Genomic DNA, 23,667 nt, shown 5'->3' on the forward strand with positions numbered 1-23,667 from the left:
TCTATTCATCTCTGCTTCAACTTCTTTAATTATCTCTCGACCCCACGCTGGGCGCCAAAATGTTCTTACAAAAAGGACCGAGAACACTAAAACAAGTTGACAACACAAACTTCTCCAAATGATCTTTCAGTTTTGGGTTTTCGGCTACTCTCCTGGTTGGGCTTTCAGTTATTCTCCTAGTTGGGCTTTCAGCTTCTCTCCAGGTAGGGCTTTTAGCTTCTCTCCTCACGGATGGGTGTGTACCTACAAGGTGCTCCGATGCTAAAGTCAGAAATAGTTTTACATTCATAAGATTAAATTCACTCTTGCTTACCTCTTGTCTTGTGGTCATCAAAGAAATAGTCAATTGTTGCATTATCTACTTGTGAAGCTGAGTGTGTAGCAGCAGCAAGTGCTTGTTAATAAGTTTGGCTCAACAATATCATGACTCAAATTGGTTTTATTCTAGATGTTCCAATCAAGATTTATGTTGACAATGTCTCTACAATTAATCTTGCAAAGAATCCGATTTTTCATCATAGAAGTAAACACATTGATATTCGATATCACTTTCTATGAGACCAAGTTGGGAAGAACATGATCAAATTGGAATACTACAGATCAGAAGATCAGATTGCAGATATTTTCACTAAGCCATTGAAGATCAATGTTTTCATCAAGTTAAGAGATCTGTTGGATATGAAGGTTGTTCCAAATCAGGATCATGGGAGGATGTTGGTTATTAATTTAGAGTTTATTAGTCTTAAATTATTTACCGTTTGTATTGCATTAATGGTCAGTTTACAGGAATGTTAGTATTCCTATTTTATAGTTTTATAGCTGATTGTAATTTTGTTATATATATTATTGGAGTAAATCAAAATGTATGTATCAATTCACAGTTTGCAATTTCGTACAATTATGTTCAATCAGTTTCTACAAATTTTTGCCTTCTTTATTATTTTTTTCAATTAGTTTCTACAATTAAGAATATAATTTATTATTTAAAATTTCTTTCTTTCTTTTTATTTTGATGTAAGATACAAATACATTTTGTTTCTTTTAACAAAGTTTTTCCTTTATTCAATAAAAATTGGCACAAACATAAGAACTAGACATTATTAAAATAGTGTCTAATAATTTGATTCGTGGATCCAATCTTCAAAGTTATCAAAGAGAACACGTTTAAACCATTTATATACTTTAAGTGATTAGGTTTAATAATTCTACTCTCTTGTCTTTTATAATAAAATAAAACCCACCTCAAATATAATAATACAAAACCCAGACACTTTCATTAATTTTTTACCAATTTAATCCTAAATACGTGGGATTACTTCATAAAATAATAATAATAATAATAATTAATAATAATAATAATGTTGGTTTTAACTTATTTTAATGCTAAAAGGAAAAATAAAGAGCTTGTAATAAAAGTACTTCACTATATCATTTCTATAACTAGTTAAAAACTCAAATAATTTTACTGAAAGATATGAGGTTATAGTTCCAATGTCTCCTAAAATAAAACATCATGCTCAAGGATAGTTTATTTGAACCTTTTGAATAATAAAATGTTTTCTTTATAATCAAAATGAGGAAAAATGATATATTAACTACCACTTTACAGGTAGATCGTGGTACACATTAATTATTAATTATTACGAAATAGTCTTTTGATTATAAAAAAGTTGTTCTATAAGGTAAGACATTTATCTTGGGGTGGTGGATGGTGGAAATATATTAAGACCGTGAAGAGTAAAAACATATTCTTCATATTTTAATAAATTAATATTTTATTTATTTTTATTTTATTTTTTAATTTAAAATATTATTATATTATGTATTTTACTACACAGTTTAAAATGATACTTTTATAATTTTATATAATTTTTTATGTAATGAGTTTAAAAATAAATATATAATAAAAAATAAATTTGAAATTAAATGATATAAAAGATATTAAAATAATAATATTAAAAATTGTAATGTTAGGATAAGATAAACGTGGGTTGTAGTATTGTTTCTCTTTATCATCTGACTGGTAAGTTTGTTCTTTCTCTTTATCATTTGATTGGTAAGTTTCACTATCGTTGTCAATTTGGCCAGTTGTCAAGAGGTTTTTATAAATGTATACAGAGCATATAAAAAAATTATTTGTTGTCATTACCGAGGTTAGAGAACAAAGTTGGGATAGTAAGAAGAAAATGCATGAGGAGTAGTTATGGAGATCATGTTTTTCCTGCTTATGTGCTCTCTCACATCAATCTCACTGGGATTTGATCCATCTCCAACTTTTCTATTTGGCACTGCTTCCTCTGCATACCAGGTTCATGTTTAGTTCCTCTCTCTTTCTTCTGTTTCCACCAATCACTATTGCCATGTTAATGACCCCATTAACCAAATTCCTCAGTACCTGTTGTAAGAATTATTCAAGTCTTTGCATTCTAAACATGGTCATTTAATATTCTTCATAGTATGAAGGAGCTTATTCTAGTGACGGCAAAGGGTTGAACAACTGGGATGTCTTCTCTCACAGAATAGGTGATTAGACACAGCCTCAAAAACCAGTTTTTATATTCTAATTCTGATTTTCTTCAAGTTTTACACATTGCTCAAGCTTCAACTTTTGCAAGTCTCTGCAGGTAGTATATCTGATGGAAGTAATGGCGATGTTGCCGTTGATCAATACCATCGGTATCAGGTAAATTTCTATTTCTGTTCAGTTCTGCAGATCATATTCATGAATACTAATTATTTCTATATAGGAAGTTTGTATCTACAGTGACATATTTGTGAATGATGCTCTCCATATTTTAGAAAAAGAATTATAAAATTGCTATTCCCCAAACATTAAGAGAGATTTGAACTTATAACCTATTGTGTATCATTTAGAAGAAAAAAAAGTAATCACTAGGTAAAAGTTATAAATGCTGATAAGAATATGACTTTTAGTTTTGTACAAACCGGAGAGTTCCAAGGTGGAGAAGAGATGATTTATCGCTTGTGATTAGATCAATCACTCTCAAGTCTATTAGAAGTCTATTGAGATAACATCACTAGGTTCAATCACTACATCTGAGACATTGTTCGCTCGCTTTAGATCCGGAAAGTTAAGGAAAAAATGTGTATATAAACTGTATTTCACCTTGAATCCTAAATGATTGATCTCGAATCCTAAACTATGTCACCAAACAGTATGCATTGACCAAATAAGCCAGTAAATAACCATGAATTATCTTACTACTTATAAAGACAGCTTCTGAATTATTAATACTGTTTTATCAGATTTAGTTCTTTTAGATACAAAAGGATAAAACTGGCATTAAATTAGTTTAAGTAATTGATGTTCCCAAGTTCAATTTGTAATAAAAACAGGAGGATATTGATCTAATGGAAGCTATGAAAGTGAACAGCTACCGGTTTTCAGTATCATGGGCAAGAATTCTACCAGGTATGGTTCGTGCTTTAACAAAATCTGACTGATATTAGCTTAGAAGACACTAAATATAGTGTAGTCAATTGACAAGCAGAATTTGCAATGATTGTGAACAGAAGGTAGATTTGGAGAAGTTAACTTGGCGGGTATCAACTACTATAACAGACTTATAGATGCGTTGCTACTCAAAGGTTTCATTTCAATTTTGCTATGCGATTCGCTTGCTAGACACAATTTCAATTCCTTTGACCTTATATGTTCTCAACTGTGCCAACTCGCAGGTATCCAACCTTTTGTAACATTATTTCACTTTGACATCCCTCAAGAACTTGAGGACAGATACGGAGCTTGGCTAAGTCCCCAATCACAGTAAGCAAAGCAGCCACTTCTCCAATTTATTTTCTTAGATTAGATGTCAATGTAATTGCCATTGTTCTGCATGCACTAGATAACTAACATCAAAATTAGCAATTTTTGTTTGACTTGAAAAAAGTGGAAAATGATACTAAACATATTTTGATATTTGCAGGGAAGATTTTCAATTCCTTGCTGATATCTGTTTCAAATCCTTCGGTGACAGAGTCAAGTACTGGGTGACTTTCAATGAGCCAAATTATATAATCCCACTTGCTTACCGCGTAGGTCAATTTCCACCATGTCGCTGCTCTAGAAAATTTGGAGATTGCAGAGAGGGAGATTCAGAGAAAGAACCCTTTGTGGTTGCCCATAATATGATCCTATCACATGCAGCTGCAGTTGATATTTATCGAAACAAATATCAGGTAATTTGATTAGAACATCGCAGTAATCCTTATGAAAAATGCTGGTTATACAGCAAATCAAAATGGAAAGTAACACGGAACAGTCGTTCAAAACATTACAAACTTTCTCTATTGTAGTATTATTAGTTGTAGTATTACTGATGGCAGAATGAGCAAGGGGGAAAAATTGGAATAGTCTTGCACTGTGACTCCTTTGAGCCATTAAGCAATTCCACAGCAGATAAGTTGGCAACCGAAAGGGCGCAATCATTCAGCACTAACTGGTAAAATTTCCTTGTTGTCTACTGCACAATACAGATGTTAAAGGCACTATGATAGATTGGAACAGATAGATAGAGCTTATTTGGACTGCTGGCACTTGTATATGGAACTAGGTAGATTTTATAATACATTTGAATCAATAACAGTAATATTGTTCACAACTAATTCATTGGATTCTAGAATATAGAAATAAATATTCAACTATAATATTGCAGGATCTTGGATCCAATCTTATTCGGTAAGTATCCAAAAGAGATGGAGATGATTCTAGGAACCATCTTACCTAAATTTTCCAGTAATGACAAAGCAAAACTGAGGAGAGGACTGGATTTTATTGGCATCAACTACTACGCAAGTTATTATGTCCGAGACTGCATATCATCGGTGTGTGGATATGGGAAAGGAGTCACCAAAACAGAGGGCTCATATGAGCAAACTGTACTAAAAAATGGTGTCCCAATTGGAGAGCTTGTAAGTACTTGAACCCTTTTTAATGATCTTCATCGTGACCTTGCTCATTCTGAAACTTCTATTGTTATGTAGACTCCATTTGATTGGCTCAATGTTTACCCGCAAGGCATGAAAAATGTTCTTATCTATCTAAAAGACAGATATAATAACACTCCAATGTTCATTACGGAAAATGGTAAGCAAAGCACGTTAACACCTTTTATTCAAGTCTATGAGCGTTTCTAACTACCCAAACTTTTGTAGGATATGCTACTTTGTATGATCCAGATGTTACCGAGGAAGAATATCTGAATGATTATAAGAGAATAGAGTTCATGTCCGGTCACTTGGATAATCTGATGGCAGCAATAAAGTATAACTCTATAAATCATTACAACTATTTCCACTTATATAAGCATAACAATTGACAAATGTTTTTATAGGAAAAGAGGAAAAAAAACATGGCATTCTTGTTAGTTTTACAGTTGACCTTGGACACAAGTAAAATAACTCAGTATTTATGTTTGAAGGATGATACATTCACAATCCATTTTTCTTCTAATTCCACCTTAAAACTCCCAATACTATTATTTTAATAATTTTTCACATTATTTAATTACAATTTATCCTTTATAATATGTTTGTTTTAAAACTGTCAGATCAGAGACTGTATATACTTTCAGAATTGTCAAAGTATAATTTTTCTTTCTGTTTTGGTCATGTGATCAGGGAAGGAGCAGATGTGAGAGGTTACTTTGTTTGGTCATTGCTCGACAACTTTGAGTGGAAATATGGGTTTTCAGCGAAATTTGGACTTCACCACATTGATCATGTCACACTGAAGAGAACGCCAAAATTATCAGCAAGTTGGTACAAGCGTTTCATTGAAAACTATATAGCTGACAACATTGTGTCCAAAGAAGACGAAGAAAAGAGAAACGGGAACAATCTCAGAACCTTAGTTCAGAACCTATAAATAAGAACACAAACAACAAAGTCCTTTCCATCAAACTTTAATGTAATTGTTGTTCAAAATTCGATCTATTAAATAATTTCTCCTCTTGGAAAGTTTGAGTTCTATTCTTTAAAAAATAAATTTGATAGATGAAAAATGCTTTCACCATGGACAAAAAGAAAACGCCAACTTCCGCATTGTGTAAATAAATACACATCTCCATTGAAGATGAGCAACATAAACTTTTACCACCAAAATACATGTTAAATTATGAAGAAAGAAATAGAAGAATAGTTATTCTTTCAGCTATTTCCATTTTTTTAAACTTATACTAAAAATGATGATTTTAAATTTGGATTAAATAAGAGAAGGTGATGCTTTTCATGTTTTTTTTTTATAAATAAATATGATTTGAAACATGATTTCTAAATAATATACATAGCAGAGCGTAACAGTTCGCTTCCACACTCTTATACAGTAGTTGTAGGGATACATAATACAACAGAAATTGTTGATGCAACTTCTGTCAGTCCCTTTGTAAGTGTTTAACATCCACAATAGCACCGAAGATTGGCTAAGAATTTTTTTAAAACTGAAGTTTACATTTTAGATTGTTGTAGAATGACAGGGTATCCACAATCATATTACTATTGCAAGTTTCTAGTTGCTTGAGTGGCAGGTTCAATATATGGCTTGTTCAGATATGAAGTTTAACCTTAGGTCAATTTACTCCTTGATATGAACTTGGAGGCTCATTGTTGTTTCACCTTTGTCTGATGGAACATTTAAGTATAAAACTGTATCAGTTGACTTGGAGCCTGCTATAGAACAACTTCGTTGTCTTCACAAATGCATTGCCAGGATCAACATCTAAATTTTTAATAAGAGCTTTATCGTTTCCTTGTTCTGGTTTTATTTGATTTGCAGATTTCACACAATTGAGCTAAGAATTTAGTTTCAGTATTCATGTCACAGGAAATTGAGGGCACACGATTTAACACTGGAATTTCTGCAATGATGGAGTTGCTTAATGCGGCATATAAGGTATTTTTCTGTTACCAGCTTTCATTCTTTTAATATCTCTTCTCAGAAATCCCAAAATTTCTTTTTCTATTTTTTTTTTGTATTTTTACGCTCCTTCTTTTATATATATATAAGCGCGAAGCTTTTCTCTTTTGTAAAAATACACAGATTAATGAATACTTGTTTTCAGTTTTCTTTCGTTACCTCCTTTTCTCTTTGCCTTTGCATTTCCTTTTTCTCATGTGCATCTTATTTTTCACCATCGTTGGTGATATTCTATCTTACCACAGCAATGTTATGGAGGTAATAGAAGATTATGATGAAACACAAATGAGCAGCTCAATAGCAAGGAGCATGACCTAAGAAGAGGCAATAGAAGATCATGATGAAACACAAATGAGCAGCCCAATAGCAAGGAGCAAGCCCAAAAGACATAGCACCAAACCTAATTATTTTGATGATTATGAGTGCACTCTTAAAGGCAAAATGAAGTAATGGTTGAGAATCTCAATTAGAGCAGAGGGAAGAATAGTAATTTCTCAAGTTGTTAGGATCTCATAGATTTGATTTTCTGTTGAGACATATCTTTGGAATGTTTACTCTATTTTGTTGTTTTTGGCTATATGTATGAGAAACTTTGACAATAAATGAGGAGCAGAGAATTATCCAGTCTTATATTATCTCTTTGGAAGAAGCCTAACTTGTAATTTGGTGCTTTCATTGAGAGAGAAACACAAAGAGACACCATGTTAGTGTCAAAAAGTGATGAAAAAATAGATTCTATTATGCAATCATTAGAGAGCTAGAAAACCTTCCAGGAAGCAATGAATATTCGCATGACAAATTTGGAAACTCAAATGGCACTTCAGATTGGAGCCTGAGAAACCGCAACGAACGATTCCACCCTTCAATCTTTTACTCGAACTTCCTTGAATCTGGATATGCCCCGTTTTGATGGGTCTGAACCATTAGCATGGATTTTCAAAATCAAGTAGTTCTTTGACAACCACCGTACTCCAGAGGACCAAAGGCTTCAATTGGCTTCTTTTTCCATGGAAAGAGCAACCCTCGCTTGGTTCCAGTGGATGTATGACAATAACCTAATCTCAACTTGGCAAAATTTCCTACATGCCTTAAAGGTTCATTTTGCACCATCACATTATGAAGACCTAAAAGGAGCCCTCTTCAAACTATGTCAAACCTCAACCATGCGAAAATATCAAAATCAGTTTGAATCGCTAGCAAATCGTATCGTGGGACAGGCTCATCCCTTCTTACTCAGTTGCTTCATTTCAGGTCTTAAACCAGAAATTCAGAGAGAGGTGCATGCCTTTCAATTGATCTTGTTATCCCAAGCCGTAAGCTTAGCAAAATTACAAGAAGAAAAATTTGTAGAAGCTTCCACGTCAAACTGTTACGTTTGTCCTTCTCACTCCATTGCTAAAACCCTGATGTTTGTTAATACTTTTTCACCCAACACACAAACAACGAGCCATTCTTCACAAAAAACCAAATCAGACCTTAATCCACTTGCCATCAAACGATTGTCCCCAGTCGAGCTCCAAAGCCTCCATGAAAAGATCTTGTGCCATTATTGTGATGAACACTATCGGCCTGGTCACAAATGCAAGTGGGAGTTCATGTTGTTGATAGCGGAACCTAGTGACCCTGAAACGAAAGAGATTGATTTGAACAACCTTCTCCATATAAAGGACCCGATGCCTAATGAACTTGGTCCAATCGACCTGTCGAATACAAACCTGACCCAAATCAGTTAACAACATTGATGGGCCAATTAATTTCGTAGACCTTTAAATTTTTGGGCCATGTCAACGGTTCCCCACTTGCGACACTAGTAGACAGTGGGAGTACCCATAATTTCATCCAAGATCGCACAACCAACTTCTTGGGTCTTCAAGTTGGCCCAACTAAATATTTTCATGTCTTGGTAGGTAATGGAGAGGAACTCTCATGCTCATCTATTTGCAAGTAGGTACCATCACATTTGAGCCCTCACACATTTCTCGTGGATCTATATACGTTGCCATTGAGTGGGGCTGAGATCGTATTGGGAGTACAATGGTTGACAACGTTGGGGCCAATGTTGATTGACTATGAACAATTGACAATGAAGTTCATTAAAGAAGGAAAATTAGTTGAACTCAAGGGCCAACACCGAACAACACCTCAAGAAGCCACTATACGTCAAATGAAGAGGATGATCGCTACCAATGGCATAGCAGAATATTTCAGGTTACATTTGCTTCCTTCCATAAAAGAGCTCCCTAAACCTTCACCGAGACCGAAATCTGAGGGAATATTGAGTAGATACACCCAATTATTTGAGGAATCACGAGGCCTTCCTCTTATTCGTGCGACTGATCATCACATTCCCCTCTTGGAAGGGTTGAATCTAGTGAATGTCATACCCTACAGATATCCACATTTTCAGAAACACGAGATTGAGCGTCAGATCAAAGAAATGATGGTTGAGGGAATTATACATCAAAGTAACAATTCCTTCTCATCTTTAGTGTTGATAGTATGAAAGAAAGATAGATCATGGCGGTTTTGTGTTGATTATAAGGCTCTCAAAGTGATTATTATAAAAGATCGGTTTCCCATCCCATCAATTGAAGAGTTGATTGAAGAACTCCATGACACACAATGGTTTTCAAAGTTAGATTTACACTCCAGGTACCACCAAATAAGATTGATCATAGGTGACACTCCCCAAAAACTGCTTTTCGCACAAATGAAGGTCACTATGAATTTTTAGTGATGTCCTTTGGATTGTGTAACGTGCCTGCTTCATTTCAGTCAACTATGAATATATTGTTTCAACCTTATTTGCGTAAGTTTGTTATAGTATTCTTTGATGACATACTAGTGTATAGTAAGTCATTAGAAAACCACATATCTCATTTGGATATTGTTATTCAATGCCTTATGACTAATCAATTTTTTCTCAAGAGGAACAAGTGCTTGTTTGCCCAGGAATCAGTAGAGTACTTAGACCATATAATATCCAAGGATGGCATTGACTCAAATCTTGAGAAAATTTGTGCAATGATTGCTTGATCGACACCTACCACCCTTAAGCAATTGCGCGAATTTTTGGGGCTAACGGGATTCTATTGAAAGTTTGTTCAACCTTATGCTTCTATAGTTGCCCCTCTCATCAACTTGCTGAAGAGAGACTCATTTACTTGGTATGAAGAAGAACAACGATCATTTGAGTAGCTAAAGGATGCTATGATAAATACTCCCGTGTTGATGTTGCCTAACTTCCAAGAGGATTTCATAATAGAAACGGACGCATCGGGGAAAGGGATGTGGGCAATTTTGATGCTGAATAACCACCCAATTTGTTATTTTAGTAAAAAAAAATTCCCAAAGCTTCTTTCAGCTTCTACGTATGCCAGGGAGTTGCATGTAATCACCGCAACGGTCCAAAAATGGCGTACTTATCTTCCTGGCAGAAAATTCATCATTCATACAGATCAACAAAGTCTTCGGGAATTGATGAGGCAAGTGGTGTAAACGCCCGAACAATAGTACTATTTGTCCAAATTAGTTGGATACACTTATGAAATTGTGTATAAACTAGGAGCAACTAACAGAGTAGTTGATGCCTTAAGCAAGATATATGGCAGTTCATCACAAATGATGTAGTTGACTGTGCCACAATGTGATTTGGCATCAAAGATACAAAAGACTTATAATGCAGATCCAGAACTCAAACAATTGTACCAAAAAGTGTTTGGTTGCCCAGAAGAACATCCAGGATTTAAATTTGTTAAAGGAATTATCCTTTATCATGACAAGATTTATATTCCTTGTCAATCCCCTCTTAAGCAAGTCTTTTTTGAGGAATTTCATGCCACACTAATGCCTGGTCATGCTGAAATACATAGAACTTATGGGAGATTGAGTGACAATTTCTTTTGGAAAGGAATGAAAAAAAGTCGTGGTTGAGTTGGTTAAAGGTTGTTTCATATGTCAACAAATCAAGTTACCTATACAACTACCCTATGGGTTATTACAACCAATTTCTCCATCCACTGCAGTCTGGGACGATATCTCTTTTGACTTTGTCACAAGGCTCCCTTCTTACCAAAATTACTAAGTGATTTTAGTAGTTGTTGACAGATTTTCAAAGGCAACTCATTTTGGCATGCTTCCAACAAACTTTCCTGTTGTTAAGGTTGCTGAATTATTTGCTTCCATGGTGTGCAAATTACATGACATGCCTAAACGTATAATATCTGATAGGGACCCTATCTTTATGAGTAATTTCTGGAAAGAACTCTTCCGAATGAGTGGAACAAGATTGAGAATGTCCTCAACTTATCATCTGCAAAGTGATGGGCAAACAAAGGCAGTTAACAAAATGCTAGAGCAGTATTTGAGAGCCTTCATCCATGTTGAACCAAATCTGTGGGGAAAATATTTACACTGGGCAGAGTGGCACTACAACTCAGCCAAGCATTCCTCCACTTGGATTACCCCTTATGAGATTGTTTACAATCAACCACCATCTTCGCTACCCCCAATATGTCATAGGACCTAGTCGCAATGAGGCTGTGAATGGAAATCTGACATAGTGGCAGAAGTTACTTGATAAGCTATGTTCCAAATAGCTCAAAGCACAATCTGTCATGAAGTATTATGCTGATAAGAAGATGTTGGGTATATTAGTGTCTAAGTTCAAGAGGGAAGTGGTGAATTGAAGTTATAAAATTTCCGCAAACACAAATTGGTTTACAATATTTCAGGAGAAAAAGAACAAATTGATTTTGAAATGAATAGATTTAATTTTCAATACACTTTAACAAAACCAGAACTTGTTCAGATTAGGATTTAGATTAAACAAAGGAATTTTACAAAACTAGATGAGTTAATTTTCAAGCAGCTCTAAAAACAAGATTTATTCCAAAAGATCATCCAAATTCTTTTAATACAATTCCTTAAAGAACGTGAATCATTAACAAAGATTTTATGAAGAAACTGTTTGTCCTCAACTCAGTCAATTACACAGATTCAGAAGACTTTGTTTATGATTAAAGAAATTTTCCAGATCAAGAAGAACAGTTTGAGTAAACCCATAAATAATAGGTTCAATTTTAAATGAACAAATTTCTTTCTTGACAGATTGTTCAAAATATCATAAATGAGTGCAAAGATGAGAAGAATAATGCAAGCACATTTTATACTGGTTCACTCATAATGAGCTACATCCAGTTTCACCTTACTCCAAGGTGGAATTCACTAAAAACTAGTTGCAATCAATTACAACACACAACAGTTCTTGAACCCTACAAGAACAATACAACCAAAGCTGAAGAACCCTATTTCAGCACATCTTGCACTCCAAGAAACCATATGAAAGAGTGACTTACACTAACACCTTTTACAAGAATGAATAAGGAAGGATCACACCTGAAAGAAGATGCAAGAACTCAAAACAATAGCTCAATTGCAGCAGAACTGCACCAACACCATCACCAAGATCAAGGCTCTCTTAGAACAAGCACACTTGAAGATCTTTTTGAAAAACCTTTCAAAAACTCATTCCAATCCTTCTTCTCATGCAGAAAATGTTTAATCTCTGTTAAAATTGTGATTGCACAACACCCTTTCATGTGAGAAAAACCTTTCATTATATAGAAATCAGTTTCTAACAACTTTTCAAAAAACAGTTAAAAAACTGTTATAAAAACAACAGATTAAATTTAAAACTAATAGATTATTTTTTTTCAGGAAAACTGCCAGCTCAGCTTAACTGAAATAACTAACTGAACTGCACTTTTGGTGCCCTAACAGAATTTCGAAAATCCTTTCAGCAAAACAAAAATAAACCTATTGTTTTCCAAACAAACAAATTTAGTTTTGTGCAATAATATGATTTTTTTAGAAAACTTTAAAGAGCTTTTTGAAAACCATTGAATCATTTATTGTGTTTGATCTTACCACCTTGATTAGGCAAATAGGATAGGTCATGAAGCAAAAGGAAACCTTAAACTCACACTAGCCTATATACAAGATCACTTAAAAAACACATTACAATCTTCAAAGCAAACTAGCTATTTTCTTCATCAAACACACAGTAAGACAAGGTAGAGAAGAAGCTTCATCCATCTTCAACAATCTCCCTCTTTTTGATGGAGACAAATCCCCATTGCTTTACATAGCTTTGAAGGAAGGTCATGGTCAATACCTGCACTGAACTTGATTCCAGAATATACACAGAAACCTTTTAAATGTAAAACAGAACATAACAATGTTGAGAAGTGTTATACCTCCCTACAGTTTAATACCTGAACCAGATCAACAATATATATGAGCTATTTTTCAAATATCATAACCTGTATCAAGCTATTCTTCTCCCCCTTTGGATTCATCAAATAGAATGGGAGCATGGAATAAAAAGAAACACACCATAGCCATACATGACAATTTAAAATGAAACACCATAAAGTGTTATTACAGTCCAGAAATTAAAACACAACCAGTGCAGAAAATTAGAAAACAAATTGTTCAACAAGACATAAAAGAGAAAGATTTGAAAAGAATCACATGTGCTTGTAGTAAAGCTCAGCTAGCTACTCCTGGACCCCTTCAATTTGATAGTCTAAGTGTTGAAACCTAACTTGAGTCATTTCAAAATAGGTCTTTTGATCATTTGTGAGTGTATGTAGTCTGTCCAAAACTTGTCTTTCAAACATTAATAGAGGTTCACCTCTATATTCAGATGCTTGGTATGCAACCAATGCATTGTAGTTTGTGGCAGCAACATCTTCATTCATGAAAGAATGAACTGGTGATTCCTGCATGTGCTGCATAGATGGGTGAGTTGGTGATTCCACCCTGTGTGATGATGAATGATGCATCCTATGGAATGATGCTTCTGCAGCCTGCACAGTTTCATTTTCCGTATGCATTCCAACATTCTCTTCTTCTGCATCTCCATGGTTAGAGGCTTCATGCTCAGCTTTATAAGCAACATTTCTTTTGAAAACCCAGTTGTCTTCTTCCTTATGAAATCCCATTTTCATGAGAGTATAATTGTCTATCTCACTTGCTGCTTTGATAGTATCATTTCTTTCATTTGTATTATCCACTTCAAAATAGTCAATTAATTTGAAAACAAATATTGCATATGGAAAACGATAATCAGGGAGCCTTGTGGATTTAAGCATATGTTCCACCATAGTACTCACCAAGTTTACCTTGAGTTGATTCATTATGCAATAAAGCAGTATCAAATCTTCCTCATGAAGAAGAACATGATTGCTACCTCTAGGAGTGAGTTTGGAAGCAATGATGTGAGGTAAGAGTCTTGGAATTAAAGTCAAATTACCTACATGAAACCTAACCACTGGTTCAGTAGGATTCCTCACACAACTTCTATAAAACTGCATCTTGTTGAACCTTAGAATCCCAGCAGTGTTCCCTTTGTTCAGTTTCAGCCTTGAGTATTTGATTCCACCAACATTGCTCCAGATTTCTCTTGTGATTTTCAGCTTTTCTCCTTTCACATAGGAGACAAGATTCTTGCCATCTTGTACAAGATTGCTATACAACACCTTCACTAGGTCGGGATAGACATTTCCAGTCATTTCCATAAAGCTTTTCAGTTTTTGATGCTTGAGTAGGGTTTGTGCTTCTGTCAGATTTTTATCCCTCAGCCATGAAAATTCCAGCACCTTAGGTACATTGATTTGCTTTATGCTTGTCTCATGTATGAACCTTGTCATAGCTTCAGAATCTCCAGCAAACCAGTTTTCCAAAATACCTTGGCTGTTGTTAGGTTGCTCTCTAGATTTCTTCTTTTTGTGTGAAGAGGATGTCATTGTTCAATCTGTTTTTATCTGCACCTATTCACCAAGAGACAGTTCTAGCTAGAAGGAATGTTAGTGCAAAATTCATATGATAAATAATAAAAGAAAAAACTAATAAAGCATCAGATTTGAATCTGGACAGCTTGTAGCAAAGAAGGGAAAGTGTGAGATACAATTGATTTAGACTAGGTTTATATAGAATACCAAATCATATTTCAAGGATCACGGGTTTTGAAAGCAAGATCAAGAAAACAGATGCAGTACAAATTTGATTCATATGTAGTACAATAGGTGCAAATTTGAATGATGCAAGAATATATTGAAAACATATTTCTGCTAACAAATCAAATATGTTGCACAATGAATATATCAAATCAGTTAGTATTTCCACACATGAATGTCATAAACCTGCTGGTCAATAACCATAAAAGCAGTCAATGGTCAAGGAGAGAGAGAAAAATAATTATTTCTCTTTCCTAGTCATAGTTGTGATTCTGAAACAGGAAAACAACAAGTTAAAGCATGAGATAACAGATTTAAATTTTTACTACAGTGGACAATTTCAGCTAATAATACCCAATTCGTTTAATAGAAAGTAAAACCTATCTTTAGCAAGAGGTTTAGTAAACAAATCAGCCAATTGAAATTCAGTACTAATGAATTTAATATCACAAGTTCCATTAGCTATATGCTCTCTTAGGAAATGATGTCTAATTTCAATATGTTTAGTTCTTGAATGCATAACAGGATTCTTTGACAGATTTATGGCACTAGTGTTATCACAGTTGATAGGTATCTTATTTAAAAGAATTCCAAAGTCACTTAGTTGTTGCCTTAGCCATAGTGTTTGAGCACAACAACTTCCAGCTGCTATATATTCTGCCTCTGTTGTAGAAAGAGCAACACAAGCTTGTTTCTTGCAATGTCAAGAGATTAGACTTGACCCAAGAATGTGACAAGTCCCACTTGTGCTTTTCCTATCAACCTTGCAACCTGCAAAATCAGAATCTGAAAAACCAGTTAAGTTCAAGGAAACATTGTTTGGATACCATAGTCTAGCATCTTTAGTCCCTTGCAAGTATTTCAGAATTCTCTTAGATGCATTGTAATGTGATTCCTTTGGATCAGATTGATATCTAACACATAAGCACACAACAAACATAATGTCAGAACTGCTAGCAGTTAAGTATAGTAAAGAACCAATTAAACCCCTGTATTTTAATTGATCCACTGATTTTCCTGCATAATTCTGGTCTAGTTGGCAGCTTGTTGAGATTGGAGTGTTGATTGCTTTGCATTGGTCCATCTCAAACTTCCTAAGCAATTCCTTGCAGTACTTTGCTTGATTTATGAAAATTCCATCATTGAGTTGTTTAACTTGCAGTCCAAGGAAGAAATTCATTTCTCCTAACATTTTTTCATTGCTTCTACAAAAGCTTCACACATTTCTTCATTTGTGGATCCAAAGATGATGTCATCCACATAGACTTGAACAAGTATAATGTCTTCTCTTTTCTTCTTTATGAATAAGGTTTTATTAGAGGTGCCACAGTCATAACCTTGAGAAAGCAAAAATTCACTTAGCCTTTCATACCATTGTTTAGGCGCCTGCTTTAATCCATATAGTGCCTTCTTGAGCTTGTACACATGCTCTGGATTTTTGTAGTTTTCAAATCCTGGAGGCTGAGAGACAAACGCTTCTTCATTAATATATCCATTTAAGAATGCACTCTTAACATCCATTTGAAATAACCTGAATCCTTTTATGCTGGAAAATGCTAAGAGTAGTCTGACAGCTTCTAGTTAAGCTACTGGTGCATAGGTTTCACCAAAATCTATTCCCTCTTCTTGGTTGTAGCCTTTAGCAACCAGCCTTACTTTATTTCTGGTGATAGCCCCATGTTCATCCATCTTGTTCCTGTACACCCATTTGGTTCTTATCATATTCATTTCATGTGTTCTTGGAACTAAGGACCATACTTCATTGTACTCAAACTGATTTAGCTCTTCTTGCATAGTTGCTATCCAATTGCTGTCTTGTAGAGCTTCCTCCATATTTTTAGGCTCTACTTGTGAAACAAAGGCCATTGTGTTGCAAAAATTGTTAAGAGAATTCCTTGTTGAGACTCCTTTCTCAATTTTTCCAATCATATTGTCAAGTGTAAGATCCTTCGGAGTCTTCCACTCTTTAGGAAATCCTGCATTCACAACAGATTCTTTGACAACACTTGATTGATTCTTTTGAACAATGGTTCTTAAATAATCTACACCAGGTTCATCCAGAACAGATTTAGGCACATAACAATCAGATTCATCAAACACCACATGCATAGATTCTTCCACAGTAAGCAATCTTTTGTTATACACCCTGTAAGCATGTCCATTAATAACATAGCCAATATGTATTCCTTCATCAGATTTAGGATCAAATTTGCTTAGATTATCTTTGCCATTATTCATAATAAAGCATTTGCAACCAAAGACCCTAAGATGACTAATGTTAGGCTTTCTACCTTTATACATTTCATAAGGAGTTTTCTTGAGAATAGGTCTAATCAAGGTTCTGTTAAGCAGATAAGAAGCAATGTATACTGCATCTGCTCAGAAATATTTAGGTAGATTAGATTCATTTAACATGGTTCTAGCTAATTCCTCTAGTGATCTTTTCTTCCTTTCAACTACACCATTCTGTTAAGGTTTCCTAGGAGCAGAATAGTTATGTATGATCCCATGTTTTTTCACAAAACCTATCAAACTTTGCATTTTGAAACTCTCCCCCATGATCACTACAAATCTATTTTATGCTATTTTCATTTTCATTATGCGGAACCTTAGCCATTTTCTTAAAAGCTGTATATGCATCATTTTTATAATTAAGAAAGAGAGTCCATGTATATCTTGAGAAATCATCAACAATTACCAAAGCATAGAAGTTTCCAGCTAAACTAGCAGTCCTAGAAGGTCCAAACAAATCCATATGCAGAACATCCAAAGCTTTATTTGTAGAAACCACATCCTTTGTTTTAAAAGAAGTTCTTATTTGTTTACCCTTTACACATGCATCACACAATCTACTATCCTGAAATTTTATATTTGGTAAACCAGAAACAAGATCCTTAGATTTCAACTTATTCAAGTGATTTGTATGGATATGAGCTAACATCATGTGCCACAGCCAAGACTCATCACTTTTTTATAACAGACATTAATTTTCAAAGCAATTATTCATAATATCTAAGAGATAGATGTTGTTTACCCTTCTACCTATGACCAACACCTTACTAGAGGTTTCATTTGAAATTGTACAGGTGTTGGCTTCAAAATTAACCTTGTGGCCCTTGTCACAAAGTTGGCTAATACTTAGAAGACTATGCTTTAGTCCCTCCACATATAAGTCATTCTCAATTGTGGTTGAATTTTCAATACCAGCATTTTCTCTTCCAAGAATCCTTCCTCTATTGTTATCTCCATATGTGACATGCCCTTCAGCTTTAAGTTTCAGACTTGTGAATTGAGCCAAGTCACCAGTCATATGCTTTGAGCATCCACTGTCCAAGTACCACTGGTTTTTTCTGCTGTTTTTTTTTTCAAAAAAGATTTAACACATATGGTACCCCTTTTTAGTCTAGGGTCCAACAGGATTAATACCTTTCCTTAGGAAGCCATTTGGCCAATCCTTTAGGAATAAGGTACCTAGCTTTACATGTTCTAGAGATATGTCCAGATTTCATACAGTAAAAGCAAGATGCAGTATGCAGTGTATTTGAACTGTTAAAAGAAGAAAAACCTGTTTTGGAAGGAACAAAAAAACTGGACAGCTTTTTCACATTTTTCTTTATTCCAAGATTATATCCTAAGCCATTTTTATTAAAAACATCATTTTGAGATCCTAACAAAGTTTCAAGATTTTCTCTTCCTTTGGTGAAATTTGATAAGGTTTTCAGCAAATATTCAACCTGTTTTTCCAGCTTCTTATAGTTTTCACAGGTTTTTATAGATGCATGCAAACATGTCAATTCAAGACTAACAAGATCAGTTTTAGCTTTGTATAACTCTTCCTCAAGTGACTTAACCTTAGGTTCAAGTACTTTGTTTACTTTGTTCAGTTTGTTACATATAACAGCCAATCTGTTTGCTTCATTATGTGTTTCCTTAAAAGTAATTAATAGTTGATCATAACTTTCAGAATTAGTGGAAAAATCACTCACCGAATCAGAGATTGATCCTTCATCATTCACCATGAAGCACATATTTGCTTCTTCACTTCCAGTTGAGGAGTCACTTGTTGAAGAGACCTCATTTTCTTCCCAAGAGATATATGCTCTTTTTCCTTTGCCTCTTTCACTCTTCTTGCTTGCTGGTTTTTCTTTGTTTTGATTGTTTGGACAATCAATCTTTATGTGACCTTGTTTACCACAACCAAAGCAAGTATAACTAGAGGAATTTGAGTCATTGGATTTAGAGTACCTTTTTCTTTGTTGAGTTCTGTCTCGGTTCTTCCTCTTTAGAAATCTGCTGAATATTCTGGTGAGCAGACTCAAGGTTTCATCATGTTCAAGATTCTCCTCTTCCTCACTTGTATCATGTTCTATGCTAGTCTTCAAAGCAATTCCTTTGGCTTTTTTCTCCACTGTTTCTTGTTCTTTCAATCTTTTGAGTTCTAACTCATGCTCCATCAATTTTCCAAACAATGCAGCAGTGGACATCTTGGATAAATCTCTGGATTCTGAAATTGTTGTTACCTTAGGCACCTTTATGTTGAGCTCTTCCTTGTCAAAGACCTTACCAAGTCTAGTGAGATGATTTACAATATGTGTAAACCGTTTCTGCACATATGCAATGCTTTCTTCTGATTGCATCCTGAAAAGTTCATATTCTTGAATGAGTGATTGCTTCCTTGCTTGTTTCACATCATTCGTTCCCTCATGGGTTACTTCTAGTACTTCCCACATCTCCTTGGCCGAGTTGCATTGAGACACTCTAAAGAATTCATCCATATTCAATGCAGAAGTGATAATGTTCTTGGCTAGGGATTCATATTGGGACTTCTTCTTTTCACTTTAACTCCAATCAGACCAAGGTTTCTTCACTGTTTCTTCTTTGACAACCTGCATAGGTACAAAAGGTCCATTGACTACTGCATCCCAAATACCCATGTCAATAGATTCCATGAAGATTTTCATTCTAATTTTCCAAAATGCATAATTCACACCACCAAACATAAGAGGTCTATTAATAGACGCACCTTCAGCAAAAGACATTTTAAACTCAGACATAATGCACAAACTTGAGTAAAATACAAGTCCTAGCTCTTGATACCAATTGTTGGGTCTATTGGTGTCTAAGTTCAAGAGGGGAGGGGTGAATTGAAGTTATAAAATTTTCGCAAACACAAACTGGTTTACAATATTTTAGGAGAAAAAGAACAAATAGATTTTGAAATGAACAGATTTAATTTTCAACACACTTTAACAAAACTAGAACTTGTTCAGATTAGGATTTAGATCAAACAAAGGAATTTTACAGAACCAGATGAGTTAATTTTCAAGCAGCTCTAAGAACAAGATTTATTCCAAAAGATCATCCAAATTCTTTTAATACAATTCCTTGAAGAACGTAAATCATTAACAAAGATTTTATGAAGGAACTGTTTGTCCTCAACTCAGTCAATTACACAGATTCAGAAGACTTTGTTTATGATTAAAGAAATTTTTCAGATTAAGAAGAATAGTTTGAGTAAACCTAGAAATAACAGGTTCAATTTTAAATGAACAGTTTTCTTTCTTGATAGATTGTTCAAAATATCATAAATGAGTCAGAGATAAGAAGAATAATGCAAGCACACTTTATACTGGTTCACTCATAATGAGCTACATCCAGTTTCACCTTACTCCAAGGTGGAATTCACTAAAAACCAGTTACAATCAATTACAACACACAACAGTTCTTTAACCCTACAAGAACAATACAACCAAAGCTGAAAAACCCTATTTCAGCACATCTTGCACTCCAAGAAACCATATCAAAGAGTGACTTACACTAACACCTTTTACAAGAATGAATAAGGAAGGATAACACCTGAAATAAGATGAAAGAACTCAAAATAATAGCTCAATTGCAGCAGAACCGCACCAACACCTTCACTAAGATCAAGGCTCTCCTAGGACAAGCACACTTGAAGATCTTTTTGAAAAACCTTTCAAAAACACATTCCAATCCTTCTTCTCACGCAGAAAATGTTTAATTTCTGTTAAAACCGTGATTGCACAACACCCTTTCATGTGAGAAAAGTCTTTCATTATATAGAAATCAGTTTCTAACAACTTTAAAAAACCAATTAAAAAGTTGTTATAAAAACAACAAAATAAATTTAAAACTAACAGATTATTTTTTTCAAGAAAGCTGTCAGTTCAGCTTAACTGAAATAACTGACTAAACTGCACTTTTGGTGCCCTAACAGAATTTTGAAAATCCTTTCAGCAAAACAAAAATAAACCTATTGTTTTCCAAACAAACAGATTTATTTTTGTGCAGTAATCTGATTTTTGAGAAAACTTTAAAGAGCTCTTTGAAAACCATTGAATCACTTCTTGTGCTTGATCTTACCACCTTGATTGGGAAAATAGGATAGGTCATGAAGCAAAAGTCAAACTTAAACTCACACTAACCTATATACAAGATCACCTAAAAAACACATTACAATCTTCAAAACAAACTAGCTATTTTCTTCATCAAACACACACTAAGACTAGGTAGAGAAGAAGTTTCATCCATCTTCAACAGAAGAGACTGCCTCACCCCTTCAAAGTGGGTGATCAAGTGTCAGTCAAGTTGCGACCACACCGACAGGTGAGTGCACGAAACTATTAACTCTCAAAGCTGGCCCATAAATTTTGTGGTCCTTTTCACATTATCAAACAAATTGGGGAAGTGGCCTTTGAATTAGAATTACATCCAGTAGTTCAAATTCATCCTATTTTTCATGTTTCAAAGCATAAACTATTCCATAATCAAAATGAGACACCTCAATTGGAACCCTCTTCAACAATTTTCAATAATCAACCTAAGTTGCAACCTCTTATTGTACTTGATTGGCGAATTTCTGGAAATTGTGATGCAGCAGAAGCATTAGGTCAGTGGCAAGATTTGTACCTGAAAATGCCACTTGGGAGAACCGTGACACCTTGCTTAAGGACTATCCAACACTGCACCTTGAGGGCAAGGTGTTTGTTGAATAGGAAAGAGATGTTATTGCCTAAGAGGAGACAACAGAAGATCATGATGAAACATAAATGAGAAGCCCAATAGAAAGGAGCAAGCCCAAAAGATATAACACCAAGCCTAAGTATTTTGATGATTATGACTGCACTCTTAAAGGCAAAATGAAGTAATGGTTGAGAATCTCAATTAGAACAGAGGGAAGAATAGTAATTTCTCAACTTGTTAGAATCTCATAGATTTGTTTTTTCTGTTGAGACATATCTTTGGAATGTTTACGCTGTTTTTATGTTTTATCTGTTTTGTTGTTTTGGCTATATGTATGAGAAACTTTGATAGTAAATAAGGAGCAGAGAATTATCCAGTCTTTTATAATCTTTTTGGAGGAAGCCTAACTTGTAATATAAGCATTGCACAATTTCAAAATGGTATTTCTTCAAATCTTCTTTGGAAGAACTCTCCGACATATTTTTTATCCCTTGTTTGTTTTTGTTTTCTTGTTTATTGATAGTACTATGTTTCCAGTTCTTTAAAATGGACATATTTTTTTGTTAAATTTGAAGTCTTATATTATTTTCTATGATTTTTTAAAGTTGAGATAGATTTGTTAAATTTTTTATACAAATATATGTAAATTCAATTTTGCTTGTATTAAATTGTACTATTGTAATTGGACTCATGATCCTAATTAGAATCCACATTTAGACCCATGTTTCCTTCAGATTAGAGAAGATATATATAGAGTAAATGTGCTCTAAACAAATGAAGAGAAATAATTTGTTTAGATTTACAAACTTAAAAATTGTCTATTTCTATCTTCTTCTTTCAATTTTAGAATTGTCTTTTTGTTTTTCTTCTCTCATTTGCATATTTTGTTCATCCTTCATGAAAAACTAACTTTTTAGGATCAATTCACGAAATCAAGATCAAACCGTCCAAATTGAGTTTTGTACCAATCATTTAATGTTCCATGACATCGACTAGAGATAAGGTCAATTTACACTATGTAAGTGAGATAATCCCCACCTTGCAAGCTTGTTTTGTAAGGATGAATTTGACTTAAACTCACTTCTTAATAGTCTGAGTTTGTTCTTTTTCTCTTCAATGTCTGATTTTCACTTTATGATGATAATTTGCATTTATGAATTTATAAGTCAAACTTTAAATCGATTGAATCTTCATTTGATAATTAGATACATATTAGATTAAATTATATTTGGATTTGATTCATATGACTAATTGAATCGGTTAATTATTCCAACTTGAATATGAAACTTTTAAAAAACTATGATAAGAAGAATTGTTTGAATTTTGAATATGTGAATTGACCTTTCATCTTTTTCTATTTTGTTTTTTCAAATGTATTGTGATTTCTTATTTTGTTACACCCTATAACTCGTTGATTTTATATTTCCACTCAAAGTTATTGAGCAGGACTAGGCAAAGAAACCTCTCACATATGTGATAAAAGTTTATTAGTTCAGGATTTTATAGGCTTATTGTATTCCCTAAGCATTTTTAACTTTCTTATTTGTGATTTTTAGCACATAAGAGTTGTAAGAAATTTTGAATAAAGATTGCATTTTTGGCTAAAATGTTGTGTATAGATTGTATGATCAATTGATTCAATGATGATAACCTTTTGAACTGATCTTTGTTATAGTAGATTCATGAACTTAGGAACTTTAATGAAGATAATTGGCCTATGAAGATTGG

General features: G+C 34.0%; 2 protein-coding genes across 6 annotated transcripts; one reads left to right on the forward strand and one right to left on the reverse strand.

Moving 5' to 3' along the window:
• Positions 1–2,014: 2,014 nt before the first annotated feature.
• Positions 2,015–5,979, forward strand: LOC137806680 (beta-glucosidase 46). Of its 5 annotated transcripts, XM_068606912.1 has the most exons (13): positions 2,015–2,056; positions 2,159–2,308; positions 2,457–2,523; positions 2,625–2,683; positions 3,358–3,433; positions 3,535–3,609; positions 3,700–3,787; positions 3,948–4,200; positions 4,348–4,463; positions 4,677–4,932; positions 5,005–5,107; positions 5,176–5,284; positions 5,641–5,979. In XM_068606912.1, the coding sequence occupies exons 2-13, from the start codon at positions 2,204–2,206 to the stop codon at positions 5,885–5,887; spliced, it is 1,554 nt and encodes a 517-aa protein (XP_068463013.1). In that variant the 5' UTR covers positions 2,015–2,056; positions 2,159–2,203; the 3' UTR covers positions 5,888–5,979. The 5 variants fall into 5 exon arrangements, 3 of the variants coding, with proteins under 3 accessions (XP_068463013.1, XP_090156457.1, XP_090156456.1); XR_016519505.1 differs by lacking the exon at positions 2,015–2,056 and having other exon boundaries at positions 2,099–2,308; positions 4,348–4,574; XM_090300330.1 differs by lacking the exons at positions 2,015–2,056; positions 5,176–5,284 and having other exon boundaries at positions 2,101–2,308; positions 5,641–5,819.
• A 9,230-nt stretch (positions 5,980–15,209) lies between these two features.
• LOC150028701 (uncharacterized) lies at positions 15,210–19,730 on the reverse strand. Its single transcript, XM_090300062.1, has 3 exons — positions 19,520–19,730; positions 16,612–17,330; positions 15,210–15,227 (listed from the first exon to the last, which is right to left on the reverse strand). The coding sequence occupies exons 1-3, from the start codon at positions 19,728–19,730 to the stop codon at positions 15,210–15,212; spliced, it is 948 nt and encodes a 315-aa protein (XP_090156188.1).
• Positions 19,731–23,667: the final 3,937 nt, after the last annotated feature.

This window comes from Phaseolus vulgaris, chromosome 3 (assembly GCF_051622355.1).
Source record: "Phaseolus vulgaris cultivar YP4 chromosome 3, ASM5162235v1, whole genome shotgun sequence".
Classification (NCBI taxonomy): domain Eukaryota; kingdom Viridiplantae; phylum Streptophyta; class Magnoliopsida; order Fabales; family Fabaceae; genus Phaseolus; species Phaseolus vulgaris.